Below are 14,129 nucleotides of genomic sequence, written 5' to 3'. Positions count from 1 at the left end.
ACAACAGGCGTATCCTGGCAACAGGGAAGCTGGCACTCTCTCCTCGCCAGCTCTCCCTCCACAGCATCAGCATCCCAGCAACAGAGCATCTCGGCCGCCATCGTTTCCTAGCAACGGAAAGGCAGACTCCAAAGCCCGCTGTTGCTGGCCCAGTGATGCAGACAGTCTCTGGATTGGACAAACGCTCTGGAAGTCTTCCATTCACCCTGGGATCTGGATCGATTGAAAGCAACCTGGAAACTGTGGAGGGAGACAAGTGTGCATGCAAGCAGTTGTGCGAGGGGGCTAGGGGTCATCTTTCCCTAGCCTGGTGCCTTCTAGATCAGGGGTCAGCAAACTTTTTCAGCAGGGGGCCGGTCCACTGTCCCTCAGACCTTGTGGAGGGCTGGACTATAATGGGGGGGGGGGGGATGAATGGATTCCTATACCCCACAAATAACCCAGAGATGCATTTTAAGTAAACACCAGCTAAAGGTAAAAACACCAGCTAAAGGTAAAGGGACCCCTGACCATTAGGTCCAGTCGTGACCGACTCTGGGGTTGCGGCGCTCATCTTGCTTTATTGGCCGAGGGATCCGGCGTACAGCTTCCGGGTCATGTGGCCAGCATGACTAAGCCGCTTCTGGCGAACCAGAGCAGCGCACGGAAACGCCGTTTACCTTCCCGCCGGAGCGGTACCTATTGATCTACTTACACTTTGAGGTGCTTTCGAACTGCTAGGTTGGCAGGAGCAGGGACCGCGAGCAATGGGAGCTCACCCCGTAGTGGGGATTCGAACCGCCGACCTTCTGATTGGTAAGTCCTAGACTCTGTGGTTTAACCCACAGCGCCACCCGCGTCCCACCCAAAAAAACACCAGGTAGGCCCCACAAATAACCCAGAGATGCATTTTAAATAAAAGGACACATTCTACTCATGAAAAAACACGCTGATTCCCAGACCATCTGCAGGCCGTATTGAAAAGGTGATTGGGCCAGATCCGGCCCCCGGGCCTTAGTTTGCCTACCCATGTTCTAGATGTTGCTTGACTCCCGTGACCCCCAGGCAATGCAATGCAGTCCCATTAGGGGATCAAACCTGCAACCTTGGCGCTGGCAGCACCACGCTCAAACCAACAGAGCTCTCCAGGCTTGGTTAATTTACCCAAGTACAGCCAACAGAGAGAAAGCCATGGCTGATTTCTGCATGAGAAACAAGAGCGTTTTGGAGTGTTCATGATATGAACCCCCACATTGCAGACTCAAGTTGTATATACTGTATTTTTCCGTGTATAAGATTAGGGGTTTTTTTCCACCAGAAAATTAGGTTTAGAATTGGGGCTCGTCTTATACACAGGTAGTGCTGAGGGGGTTGTTTCTTAATTTGGAGTCCCCCAAAATAGGCAGCGTCTTATGCACGGGGGCGTCTTTTACACGGGAAAATATGGTGTATATATATGTGTAAATAAACCACATAGCATGAAAACACCACAGTCTCTGCTGTGCCTCGTTCCTGAAGGAAATACAAACTCTTTTTTTAAAAAATTAATTAAAAAATAAATAAAATTAAGACCATATGAAGAGGTGACCCAGTACTGCACCACACTGTTCCAATATCATCAGATTGCCCAAATATTTAATCAGGACAAAGCAATAGGATTTGAAAAAGAAGAATCAAAATCACGAAAAGTATTATTACAAAACTCGAACAAGAATATATCCAAAATGTATAATTTATTATTAGAATAGGAGTTAAAGGATGAAGAAGTAAAAGAAGTTATGACTAAATGGGCATGCGATATAGGTTATGCAATTCGGCTGGATCAATGGGAGAAATTATGGAGATGTGATATTAAATTTATGGCATGTTACACAATCAGAGGAAAATTTGGTGAAAATGGTGTACCAGTGGTACTTAACTCCAGGAAATACAAACTCTGGGTAAGCACCTGGAACCTCTGGAATCTCACACTGCTCGGAGATTAAAATAATAATAATAATAATGTACCCCACCCATCTGACGAAATCGGGGTGGCCTGCAACAATATTTTAATCCCACCATTTCTCCATGGAATAGACAGGTGGATCGTGCCCCCAGTTCCGACGGTGGATCCTAAGCCCATTTAGCGCTGGAGGGGCGTCAAAACCAGTTGCCTTCTGTACGGGCACAGAGAGGTCCATCTTCCCCGCAGAGCTTGTGTTAGATTCCTCCTGTCTGCAAGGTCCCAGTTAATAAGATAATTGGATTCCGCAGAAGCTGCCACGTTCATCCTCAGAGAGCGAAAGCGACTCTCCCTTCTCGGCTTCCCGGCTGCCGGGCTCCGAATATTTGGGGCCTGCCAGAGGTGTGGGCAGCCGAGGCCAGCCGTGACTCAGCCAGGCGGGCGGGGAGGCATTGCGCTCTCGAGAAAGCTGCTCTCGTCCCCGTGGAGACATCCGTTTCCGAGAGCGACTGACTCAGACACTGGCAGCCTGGCACTCTGGAGCTGCGCTCGCAGCCGCCGGCGGGCAGCAAACCTCGTCTCTGCCTGCTGCCACAGAGGAACGGCCGCCCCGCCAAGCACCCTGCCCGGCTGACCTGGCTGTGAGGGGGTGGCAAAAGGGCATTTGGCATTTTGCTGCCTGGCACAGATGACGCAGCCTGCCTCCTTTGTGAACTGGCGGCAGCGGCGACTGCCCTGTCTCTTCCACTCTGGCGGGTGCCCACCTGTGGCTTGTCGCTGCCGGCGGAGAGGCAGAGAGATGCGCTAGGAGGACTTCTTTGGCTGGTGCCCAAAACGCAGGTGAGGAGCCGCGGCGGAACAGATCTTTGTTGGAAGGCCCAGGACAGATGAAATGAAGCAGTTCTTCGCCCCGTTAAGCTATGGGACTCCCTGCCACAGCAGGCAGGGACGGCCACCCGCTTTGAAATGAAACAGGATCAGACCAATTAGGACAGGGCTATTGAGAGCTTCTAGTCAGGATGACTCCACAGTTGGTAGCGGCAATGCTCCTGAATGCCTGTTGCTGGAAACCACAGGAGGAGGGGACAGGGGTCTGGGTTCGAGTCCTGCTTACGGGTTTTCTTATTGGGGCATCTGTGAGAACAGGATGCTGGCCTAGATGGGCCACACTGGCCTGACCCAGCAGCCTCTTCTTATGTTCTTATTAGTAGGGGGAAAGTGGATAGGGCCAGTCCTGACACTTCTGCTATACCAGGAGGGGGAAATAGAAGGTCCAGGCCATGACCCAGTTAAGACAATCAGCGGCCACAATGGTTCATGGGCGATCGAAGTCCCAGCTGGGGACGTCAGGACCGGGGGCAAGATGGCGGGGTGGGAGCAGGAACGGGGGTCCAGAAGCCAGGAGTCAGGAAGCCCAGAGTCCGAGAGTCAGAGAACCAGGAGTCCAGAAGCCAGGGGTCCGAGGATCAGGAAGCAGGGAGTCAAGGAATCAAACGTAGCAAGGCAGGGAACGTGTTACTGTGGCAAAGAGCCGAAGGGAAGACGCTGACCTTATATCCCTTCCAGATTGGTGCTGTGAGTTACCAATCAGCCTCACCTGTGTGGCCGCGCCTTGCCTCTCCAGAACAAACTTAGGAAGGCCCCAGTCCTGCAGAGTCCTATTGGTCACAGGGCCTGGCTCCTGCACGCACACCTGACACTGTTCTTCCTCCACTGCTGGAGTAATAACAATAATAATTTATTATTTATACCCCGCCCATCTGGCTGGGCTTCTCCAGCCACTCTGGGCGGCTTCCAACAAAATATTAAAATACAGTCGTACCTCGAGTTGAATGTGCTTCAGTTTGAGCACTTTTGGGTTGTGCTCGGCGGCAACCCAGAAGTAACGGAGAATGTTACGCCTGGGTTTCGCTGCTCGCGCATGCGCAGACGCTCAAAATGACGTCATGCGCATGCGCGGAAGCAGCAAAACGCGACCTGGGCATACCAGATGGAGCTAGTAAACAGCTGCCCTGGACACAGAATTGACCTGTGCCTCCATGGACAAAAATTGTTCTTTCTTTTTTTTAAAAAAAAAACCCCAATGAAGATCCCAGGGTGGTTCACAAGAGAACCACTCTAGCCACTGCACAACACTGCCTCTCAGTTTGCGGAAGGCTGTTCTGTTGAATAAAAGCGATTAAAAGCAACAGCAGCCTTTTCCTCTCCCTGCCGGGTAGCCTAACCTTGCTGAAGGGTTTTAGGATACAGGACGGAGGCTGGGATAAGGCCCTTTCCAGAAGGAGGAACTCCATGGGTTCAGCGCTTGCTCCCTCCCCACCCCAGCAGCCCTTGGATCTGGGTCTGGCTCTCAGCATGCTGAAGGATGGAGCGGGCTTTGCAGCCATCCTCCCTCCTCTCTGCGTGAGGCGGTCCCCATGGCAACGGCCAATCAGGGAAACAGGATGCAGCCAGCTCACAGCCAGGCAGGCTGAACTGATGGGGTGGGGTGTGGGGAGCAGAAAGGGAAGCGGGAGGGAAGGAGGGGGGAAGGGCAGCCAGTCTTCCTCCCACAGGGCTGCAAGGAGGCATTGCAAAGAGGGGCAGTGCGGCATAGTGGCTAGCGAGAGCTGGACCATGGCCCGGGAGGGACCAGGGTTCGAATGCCCACACGGCAGCAAAGGTCACCGTGGGTGACCTTGGCAGCCAGTCACTTCCTCTCTCAGCCTAGCATACCTCACAAGGTTGTTGTTGAGATGGAATAGAGGGGAACCATCTCAAGCTCCTTGGAGGAACAGGCGGGGTTATAAATGTGATAAATAAATAAATTGCAGCACCTGGATGCTTCTTGGAGGTGCAGGAAAACCTTCTCCACTTTTTGTCTGAAGGATCTGAGAAAGTTTCTCTGATCCAAGGTGCTGGTTTTGTTCCTGGTTTGTGTGTGTGGTGGTGCAGGAACAGCAATATTCTGGCACTACCATTTATATGCAAACACACACAAACACACCCCAGGGCATCATGATGCATTGCACACCCCTTGTTTGCAGGGGGTCCCATGCCCCTCCCCATAATAATAATAATAATAATAATAATAATAATAATAATAATAATTTATTTCTACCACGCCCATCTGGCTGGGTTTCCCCAGCCACTCTGGGCGGCTCTCAACAGAATATTAAAAACACAATAACCAATAAACATTAAAAGTGTCCCTAAACAGGGCTGCCTTCAGATGACTTCTAAACGTCAGAGAGTTGTTTACTTCCTTGACATCTGATGCGAGGGCGTTCCACAGAGTGGGTGCCACCACCGAGAAGGCCCTCTGCCTGGTTCCCTGTAACCTCACTTCTTGCAGGGAGGGAACCGCCAGAAGGCCCTCAGAGCTGGATCTCAGGGCTGGACAATGGGGGTGGAGACGCTCCTTCAGGTATACCAGGCCAAGGGAGCATTTAGGGCTTTAAAGGCCAGCACCAACACTTTGAATTGTGCTCAGAAACGTCCTGGAGGCCTCTCCCCCTCTTCTCAATCTGGCCCCCTCCCAAAGCTACTTCTCTTTGCAAAATGGTGCCCTTCCCAAACTACCTTTATGGATGTGACTGCTCTGTTACGTTCATTTATTGATTGATTTCTACTATCAACAGTGGTACTTCGGGTTAAGAACTTAATTCATTCCAGAGGTCCATTCTTAACCTGAAACTGTTCTTAACCTGAGGTACCACTTTAGCTAATGGGGCCTCCTGCTGCCGCCACGCCACTGCTGCGCAATTTCTGTTCTCATCCTGAAGCAAAGTTCTTAATCCGAGGTATGATTTCTGGGTTAGTGGAGTCTGTAACCTGAAGCGTATGTAACCCGAGGTATCACTGTATTTATTAAATTTATACCCTGCCCTTCCTACCATTCATCTAAATAATACCATTAAAATAAAGCAAAAAAACCCTAAAAACAATTTGTTTGTAATGTGTAGTTTGTCCCTGGCCACAAAGATCGTGGTGGGGGAGACTGTGTGCTTGTTTCAGCCAGTCCCTCTTAGACAATCCTACCTCACAGGGTTGTGGTGAGCACACACCAAAAAAAAACCAGCGAGGCCAGCCCTGCATGGTCCTCCTAGATGGAGGAAGAGCTGGACGTGAATACAGTGGTACCTTGGTTCTCAAACTTAATCCTTTCCAGAAGTCCGTTCCAAAACCAAAGTGTTCCAAAACCAAGACGAGCTTTCCCATAGAAAGTAATGCAAAATGGATTAATCCGTTCCAGACTTTTAAAAACAACCCCTAAAACAGCAATTTAACATGAATTTTACTATCTAACGAGACTATTGATCCATAAAATGAAAGCGATAATCAATGTGCTGCACTATAAAATAATTAAGATGTAGATGATAAAAAGTAAAAATATTTTTTTTTCTTACCTGCACTGATGATAGTCGTTGTTTGGATGGCGGGCTTTTATCCATTTCCACAGTCACACAATCAATCAATCAATCAATCAATCAATCAGTACTGTAGCTGAACTGGGTTCCACAAAAACAAAAACAAATTAACCGAAAAAGCCTCAAAAACAAAAACACAAAATGAATAGCAAAAACAAAAGCGCCAAACTTAATCCGTTCCGGAAGTCCGTTTGACTTGAGAAATGTTTGAAAACCAAGGCGCAGCTTCTGATTGGTGCAGGCGCCCCGGAAGCAATAGCTGACAGCCACATCGGACATTTGACTTCCGAAAAACATTCCAAAACCGGGGCACTTACTTCTGGGTTTTCGGCGTTTGGGAACCAAGGCGTTTGAGAACCAAGGTACCACTGTATAGAAACAGAGCAGTCCCTCCATCTTTCCAGAACCAACAGCATCCTGCCAAACTCGAAAGGGGCTCACGATCAGCTTACAGATGGGGTGGGGGTCTCCCCTCAGGCCACCCAAAAATGTCCCCAATCTGCCCCTGTCAGTTGCTGAAGCCAACAAGTCATTTTGGAGAAGTGCCCAGCTGTTATCACAAGTGCCCTTAATGGAGAAGGATCCGTTAATAAACGCCTGGAGGACCCTCTTCTCCTGGAACTATTCTGGGTGGGATTCCAGGGTTGCATGACGGCAATTGTTTCAGGAAACCAGCATATTTTAAGCCGAGGTTAGATGGCTATCTGTCATGGATGCTTTAGCTGAGATTCTGCAGGGCATTGGACCAGATGACCCAATTCTAGGGTTCCATGATTCAATGCTGAGTTCACATTCAAACTAAGCTATCATTACAGTGAAAGCTGGACTATAAAGAAGGCTGATCGCCGAAGAATTGATGCTTTTGAATTCTGGTGCTGGAGGAGACTCTTGAGAGTCCCATGGACTGCAGGAAGAACAAACCTCTCCATTCTGAAGGAAATCAGCCCTGAGTGCTCACTGGAAGGACAGATCCTGAAGCTGAGGCTCCAATACTTTGGCCACCTCATGAGAAGAGAAGACTCCCTGGAAAAGACCCTGATGTTGGGAAAGATGGAGGGCCCAAGGAGAAGGGGGCAACAGAGGACGAGATGGTGGGACAGTGTTCTCGAAGCTATAATCATGAGTTTGGCCAAACTGCGGGAGGCAGTGGAAGACAGGAGGGCCTGGCGTGCTCTGGTCCAGGGGGTCACAAAGAGTCGGACACGACTAAACGACTAAACAACAACAACAACAACAACATTACAGTACAGTGGATGCTCGGGTTGCAAACGTTTGCAACCCGCAGTGTTCGCAACCTGCAGCACCGCATGTGCACACGGGCAAGTTGCGATTCAGCACTTCTGTGCATGCGCAAAGCGCAATTTAGCACTTCTGTGCATGTGCGACCGCCGAAACCCAGAAGTAACCCGTTCCGGTGCTTCTGGGTTTCGGCGAGTCCGTAACCCGAAAAAACGCAACCTGAAGCATCTGTAACCCGAGGTATGACTGTACTATCCTTACACCAATATGACTTGCCTTCCAAGTAGTCCTAAAGGTGAATTTGCTTCTCCGAAGGAGAGCTCGGCTGCTGGATCAGGCCAGTGGCCATCTAGGCCAGCATCTGGGGCTAGTGGACCACAAGATGAACATGAGCCAACAGGGTGATGCAGCGGCAAAAAAAGCTAATGTTATTCTCGGCTGCATCAACAGAAGTCTAGTGTCCAGTTCAAGGAAAACAATGTTGTTTAGTCGCTTAGTCGTGCCCGACTCTTCGTGACCCCCTGGACCAGAGCACGCCAGGCCCTCCTGTCTTCCACTGCCTCCCACAGGTTGGCTTAAACTCATGCTGGTAGCTTCGAGAACACCATCCAACCATCTCGTCCTCTGTCGTCCCCTTCTCCTTGTGCCCTCCATCTTTCCCAGCATCAAGGTCTTTTCCAGGGAGTCTTCTCTTCTCATGAGGTGGCCAAAGTCTTGGAGCCTCAGCTTCAGGATCTGTCCTTTCAGTGAGCACTCAGGGCTGATTTCCTTCAGAATGGAGAGGTTTGATCTTCTTGCAGTCCATGGGACTCTCAAGAGTCTCCTCCGGCACCATAATTCAAAAAGGGAAGCAATAGTATCACTCTATTCTGCCTTGGTCACACCACATGTGGAGTCCTGTGTCCAGCCTGAGGTTTGGAAAACAATCAATAACCCTCTTTTAAGAGAGAGGGGGGAATCCTCCAACAAGCCCCATGAAGATTCAACATGTCCAATGGGCACAGGATCCTAGCTGGGTGCTGCTGGTAATGTTAGTGGAGACAGAAAACTAGGAGAAGTGGGGACGGAATGGAGCAACCTGGGAGAGGTCATGGCCGGCTGCTTGAGCAGGGAGCACTCCAGGCTGCAAAATTTAGTTGCAGGTCCCATCTGTATAACACATTCTGTACCTGGTGGTGGAACAATCCCATGACCTGCAGACCCGTCCCAATATTCAGCGCGGTACCCTATTTCCTCTCGAAGTCCTTCCTGTCCGTCTGGTTTCGACGGAACAGCCGTCCGGCCTCTTGGAACCGAGCGAGCCTGAGGTGTTTGCTGTGCCCCACTCAGGTCCAATGCCCACATCCTGCCAACATTCATGCGGCTGCAGCCGGGGCCCAGGCATGGAGCGGGGGAAATGGTACGGGGTTCGTTCCTACCTGCACCTCTTCTATGAGGACTGCACCGGAGCGAATCTGGACGGCGAACTGGATTTGCCCCCAAAATCTCCAGCCAGCAGCGGCTGGTCTTCTGTCCTCTGGAAGGTAAGGACTGCAACAAGTGCCTGCCTTTTGTTGTTGCTGCTTTCAGGCCTTTCAGACTAAGCGCCTCTGAGCATGCGAAGAGTTCCTCCTTCTCCCCACCGCCAGCGTTTATTAAAGCAGCTTAAGAAAAACTGCCCCTTGAGCATGTGCAGAGTTTATTCGTTAGGGATATAGGAAGCTGCCTTAAATTGAGCCAGACTGCTGGTCAATCTAGCTCAGGAATGCCTACTCTGGCAGGCAGCAGCCAACTAGAGCTTCCAGCACAGGAGATTCCCTACCTGGGGATGCTGCCAGTGGGGTGGACCAGGGACCTTCTGCATGCAAATGGGAGGGGGAGTGTGGCGGCGGCAAACCCAGGGCACCTCTGCAAGGGAACAGGCAGCCAGCGAGTATTATAGGAAGGTAGCAGCGATTGCTAAGGCCAGGCCAGGCCAGGCAGATGCCCGGGTCTCCACTGGGAGCAACCTCAGGTCAACGAGGACCAGGCAGCTTCTGGGATGACTCTGGCGCCACCTGCAGACATGTGCTGGAGCATCCTGGCGCTCCCAGAAGGAGCATGGGGTTCTGGAGGTCACGTCCTGCCACTCACAACAAGCTTCAAGCTCCAGGGTTTGTGCCTCCCGGTGCCACCTTGGCAGGGTTCACCCCTGGGCGATTCGAGAGCTCCAATCAGCTGTTGCACCCACTGGCTAGGAATCCTCTGCCACGCCGCATTACTGCCCTGAGTCTGGGATTTGTGGTCCCTTCCTTGAATTGCAGGGACGGTCTTAGGGATGGAGGGGACTTCAATCTTTAAAAAGCTTAGGGAGGGGGCTAATGCAGCCTTGCCAACTGGGCGCCCCCTCAAATGCACTGGTTGAAGCTGATGGGAGCTTCAGTCCCAAATACTTGGGAATACCCAGGTCGGCAAAGGCTGAGCCACAACCAGCCGGGAAGCATTTGTTCAGCTGATCTCAGGTGTGCACTGGGTGATCTTGGGTACTGAAGTGTGTGGGGAAAGCACTTTGCATGCACTCAAGAGGCACTTCTGGCATGCTCAGAGGCCAGTTCTAGGCATGTTTAGGTATTTTGTTTTGACTTTCCTGGTTTTAATTGCTGTATCACTTGTATTTCATCTTGCAAGCCACCTCGAGACATTTCAGAGGAGGAGGCGGTGGTGAATAAATAATAAATAATAATAATAATGATGATGATGATGATAAAGTAGCTCTTGCTAGAGGGACGTGGGTGGCACTGTGGGTTAAACCACAGAGCCTAGGACTTGCCGATCAGGAGGTCGGCAGTTTGAATCCCCGCGAGGGGTGAGCTCCCGTCGCTCGATCCCCGCTCCTGCCAACCTAGCAGTTCGAAAGCACATCAAAGTGCAAATAGATAAATAGGTACCACTCTGGCGGGAAGGTAAATGGCATTTCTGTGTGCTGCTCTGGTTCGCCAGAAACGACTTAGTCATGCTGGCCACATGACCCAGTAAAGCGGCCAGTAAAGCGAGCTGAGCGCCACAATGCCAGAGTCGGCCACAACTGGACCTAATGGTCAGGGGTCCGTTTACCTTGCGCTCTTGCTAATCTGGACTGTAACCCTATTTAAATGGATCTCTTGCCTGAAAGTTAGCATACACAGGATCGTTGTTTTATGGGGAAATCTCCAAAGGTTGCTTCTTTTCTTACCATCTCAGGGGCGTCATTCCAAGTGCCGTTGACTTAATTGAACCACATTGAAGTGCACTGAAGGGCACAGCCACCTGCCTTGATTTGCCCAGCCAAAACTTCTTGTTCCGCAATGAAAGCCGCTCTGTGTGTACACAGTGATAATAGTAATATAATAATAATTTATTATTGATACCCCGCCCATCTGGCTGGGTTTCCCCAGCCACTCTGGGCAGCTTCCAACAGAACACTAAAATACAATAACCTATTAAACATTAAAAGCTTCCTTAAACAAGGCTGCCTTCAGATGTCTTCTAAAAGTCTGGAAGTTGTTTTTTCTCTTTGACATCTGGTGGGAGGGTGTTCCACAGGCCGGGTGCCACTACCAAGAAGGCCCTCTGCCTGGTTCCCTGTAACTTGGCATCTCGCAGTGAGGGAACCGTCAGAAGGCCCTCGGAGCTGGACCTCAGCGTCCAGGCAAAATGATGGGGGTGGAGACGCTCCTTCAGGTCTACTGGGCTGAGGCCGTTTAGAGCTTTCAAGGTCAGCACCAACACTTTGAATTGTGCTGGGAAACGTACTGGGAGCCAATGTAGGTCTTTCAAGACCAGTGTTACGTGGTCTTAGTGGCCATTCCCAGTCACCAGTCTAGCTGCTGCATTCTCATCCTGCTCTTTTCCACCCCCAGGTGACCCTCTCGGCTGGGACCCTGCTGCTGCTCATTGGGGCCTCGGCTTTGGCCACGGGGTACCTCCTGCCCCCCAAGCTGGAAGGGATCGGCGAGGCAGAGTTCCTGGTGCTCGACCAGCAGGCGGTGGAATACAACCACGCCTTGGGGATCTGCCAGGCCGTGGGAGCGGTGCTATGCGCCCTGGCCGGGACCCTGCTGACCGCCTGCCTTCTGTCCTCAGGGCTGCGCAACTTGAACGGAGGCGGCAAGCGGGGGCAGGAAGGCGAAGACCAGGAGGAGCAGCTGTCCCCCATCTTGCGGGAGGGCTCCCCTGGGCAGCACCGGGGCGCCATTGTCACAGCAGCTCCTGTGCCCTTCAGAGACCCCTGGGTGCAGAGCATTCAGCCTAAGAGAGAGCCGTAAACCCAGACATTTTGAGAGGGGAAGAAGCCATGCGCCGAGGCCCACACAGGATACCTTTCCAAGCTGTCACTTCCCTCCTTGAGCTGTTTGGTGCAGCGTGCTTTGAAGGTCGTGTTTCGAACCCGTGGCTCCCAAACTTTTTCATGGCACCGTCCCCTTGGTTCCATAAATTCACCCCCAGGGCCCCTTACTATTCTGAAATGTCTCCCTTAATAAGGGCACGTGGGTGGCGCTGTGGGTTAAACCACAGAGCCTAGGGCTTGCCAATCAGAAGGTCGGCGGTTCGAATCCACGTGACGGGGTGAGCTCCCGTTGCTCGGTCCCTGCTCCTGCCAACCTAGCAGTTCGAAAGCACCTCAAAGTGCAAGTAGATAAATAGGTACCGCTCTGGCGGGAAGGTAAACGGCGTTTCCGTGCGCTGCTCTGGCTCGCCAGAAGTGGCTTAGTCATGCTGGCCACATGACCCGGAAGCTGTACGCCGGCTCCCTCGGCCAGTAAAGCGAGATAAGCGCCGCAACCCCAGAGTCGGCCACGACTGGACCTAATGGTCAGGGGTCCCTTTACCTTTACCTCCCTTAATAAAGTTTGAAATAACCCAAAACTCAAAACTCAGTCTCAGTTCCTTCGCCCCTCGGTTTTGCTTCAATTCAGCAAACCCTTCCGGGGCCGAGAAGAGTAAGTTTGCCAACTCTTGAAGGGACAGAAGCTCTGCGCCGGCAACAGCTGCACGATAGGCAGCAATTCAACCGGCTATCTCTGCACCGCTACGCCTGAAGAATCCGCACCGGTTGGATTTCTGCGGTCTGCACGGTTCTCAAGGTCACAGTGAGTTTTCAGACAAGAAGGTGCCACCGGCAATTCTCATGCGCTCGTCTGTTTAAATGGAAGGGACACAGAGCCACCAGGCCTGGATGACAGCCTTTCCCCTTTCTGGTTCAATAAAGATCAAAATAAAGGAAAATGCTTGGATGGAATCGGTTTCATTGGCTGAGCGGCAGCAAGAGTTGCATGGCTGGTCTTTGTCAGGGTTCAGTTAATCCACAATCTGATTTTATGAAATAAAATATTTTAATAATAATAATAATAATAATAATAATAATAATAATAATAATAATAATTTATACCCTAGCCACTCTGGGCAGCTTCCAACACAAATAATAGTAACAATCTGATCCAATATAAAAAGTAAGACTATCTTTAAAATAAACCACTTATATCAAATAAGGCAATACTGTATTCAATAATCATCAGTCTCCAATAGTAAACAGTAGAATTAAACACCAGCAAATAATAATTAAACCTTTTACACTCAACAATTACACTAAATAATTACTAAGCTATAATCAATAAAAAAACCCAGCAAATCACCATGCATAAAATACCAGAAAACATACAAAACCACGTAAAGGGATCAAACCGAGAAACAAGAACACACAACTTATAAAATTACTTTAAAAATATATATATAAGGTAAGTTGAGAGTTGCCTGCATCCATTGAGAAGAAAGCTCTGCACGTGTTCAGAGGAACCCTGTCCTTAGGCTCATACAACACCCACAGCAGGGGCTAGATTCAGGTAGGTAGCCATGTTGGTCTGATGCAGTTGAAATAAAAATAAACAAAATTAAAAAATTGTCCAGTAGCACCTTAGAGACCAACTAAGTTTGTTCTGGGTATGAGAATGCACGCACACTTCTTCAGATACACTGAAACAGAAGTCACCAGACCCTTATATATAGTGGGAGGGTGGGTTTTTTCTCAGGAGGGTAGTAGGAGATGGGCGATTGGCTCAATGGGTATGGAAAACCTGTGGACAACTGTTAACGACTGCAATTAGTCCTACACTTAGTCCTAAAATTTATTTATTTATTTTAATTTTAATTTTGATAGCAGGGGCTGATTTCCTTTACGAAAGAAACGCACTGAGTGCAGAGTCCTAGGCCATTTTAAAAAGCAAGACATTATAAATGAAATTAATATATGCAATTAAAACAAAACAAAACACCCAACTTCGCTGTTGAGGAAGGGGGAAGCCAAAGGCATTCTGCACATGCTCAAAGGCACTTTCTGCTGGACAAGCTTTTTGAAAACACAAAAAATGGCAGTCCTACTCTCTTCCTTCCAAGAATTTTCAGGTCTGTTGTAGGGCCGCTTCCAGCACTTGTTCGCTAGGGGGAGCTCTAAACCAAATCCTCAAGGAGGGACAAATCAGCCGCCTAATCTAATCGCACAAGCCAGATCTGCAACAAAATTATGCAGCGTGGCGTACCTTGAACAGGATACTCCATTCCATTCCTAG

At 50.1% G+C, this 14,129-nt stretch overlaps 1 protein-coding gene across 1 annotated transcript; it reads left to right on the top strand.

The window, feature by feature from the left end:
* The first annotated feature begins 2,147 nt into the window (after nucleotides 1-2,147).
* NRSN2 (neurensin 2) lies at nucleotides 2,148-12,130 on the top strand. The gene is made up of 3 exons (XM_028735565.2): nucleotides 2,148-2,761; nucleotides 8,899-9,092; nucleotides 11,427-12,130. Exons 2-3 carry the CDS (start codon nucleotides 8,904-8,906, stop codon nucleotides 11,829-11,831), a joined length of 594 nt encoding a protein of 197 aa, XP_028591398.2. The 5' UTR covers nucleotides 2,148-2,761; nucleotides 8,899-8,903; the 3' UTR covers nucleotides 11,832-12,130.
* Nucleotides 12,131-14,129: the final 1,999 nt, after the last annotated feature.

The sequence above is a fragment of the Podarcis muralis genome, chromosome 5 (genome assembly GCF_964188315.1).
Source record: "Podarcis muralis chromosome 5, rPodMur119.hap1.1, whole genome shotgun sequence".
Classification (NCBI taxonomy): Eukaryota; Metazoa; Chordata; class Lepidosauria; order Squamata; family Lacertidae; genus Podarcis; species Podarcis muralis.
Note: the sequence above shows the minus strand (reverse complement) of the source record. Positions and strands in the feature narration are given on the sequence as shown.

Bases quoted from the DNA above. Each gene is read 5' to 3' on its own strand.
- NRSN2 (XM_028735565.2), top strand. From the start codon at position 8,904: ATGCCCACATCCTGCCAACATTCATGCGGCTGCAGCCGGGGCCCAGGC. The intron at 9,093-11,426 runs GTAAGGACTGCA...TTCCACCCCCAG, and splicing joins GGTCTTCTGTCCTCTGGAAG to GTGACCCTCTCGGCTGGGAC.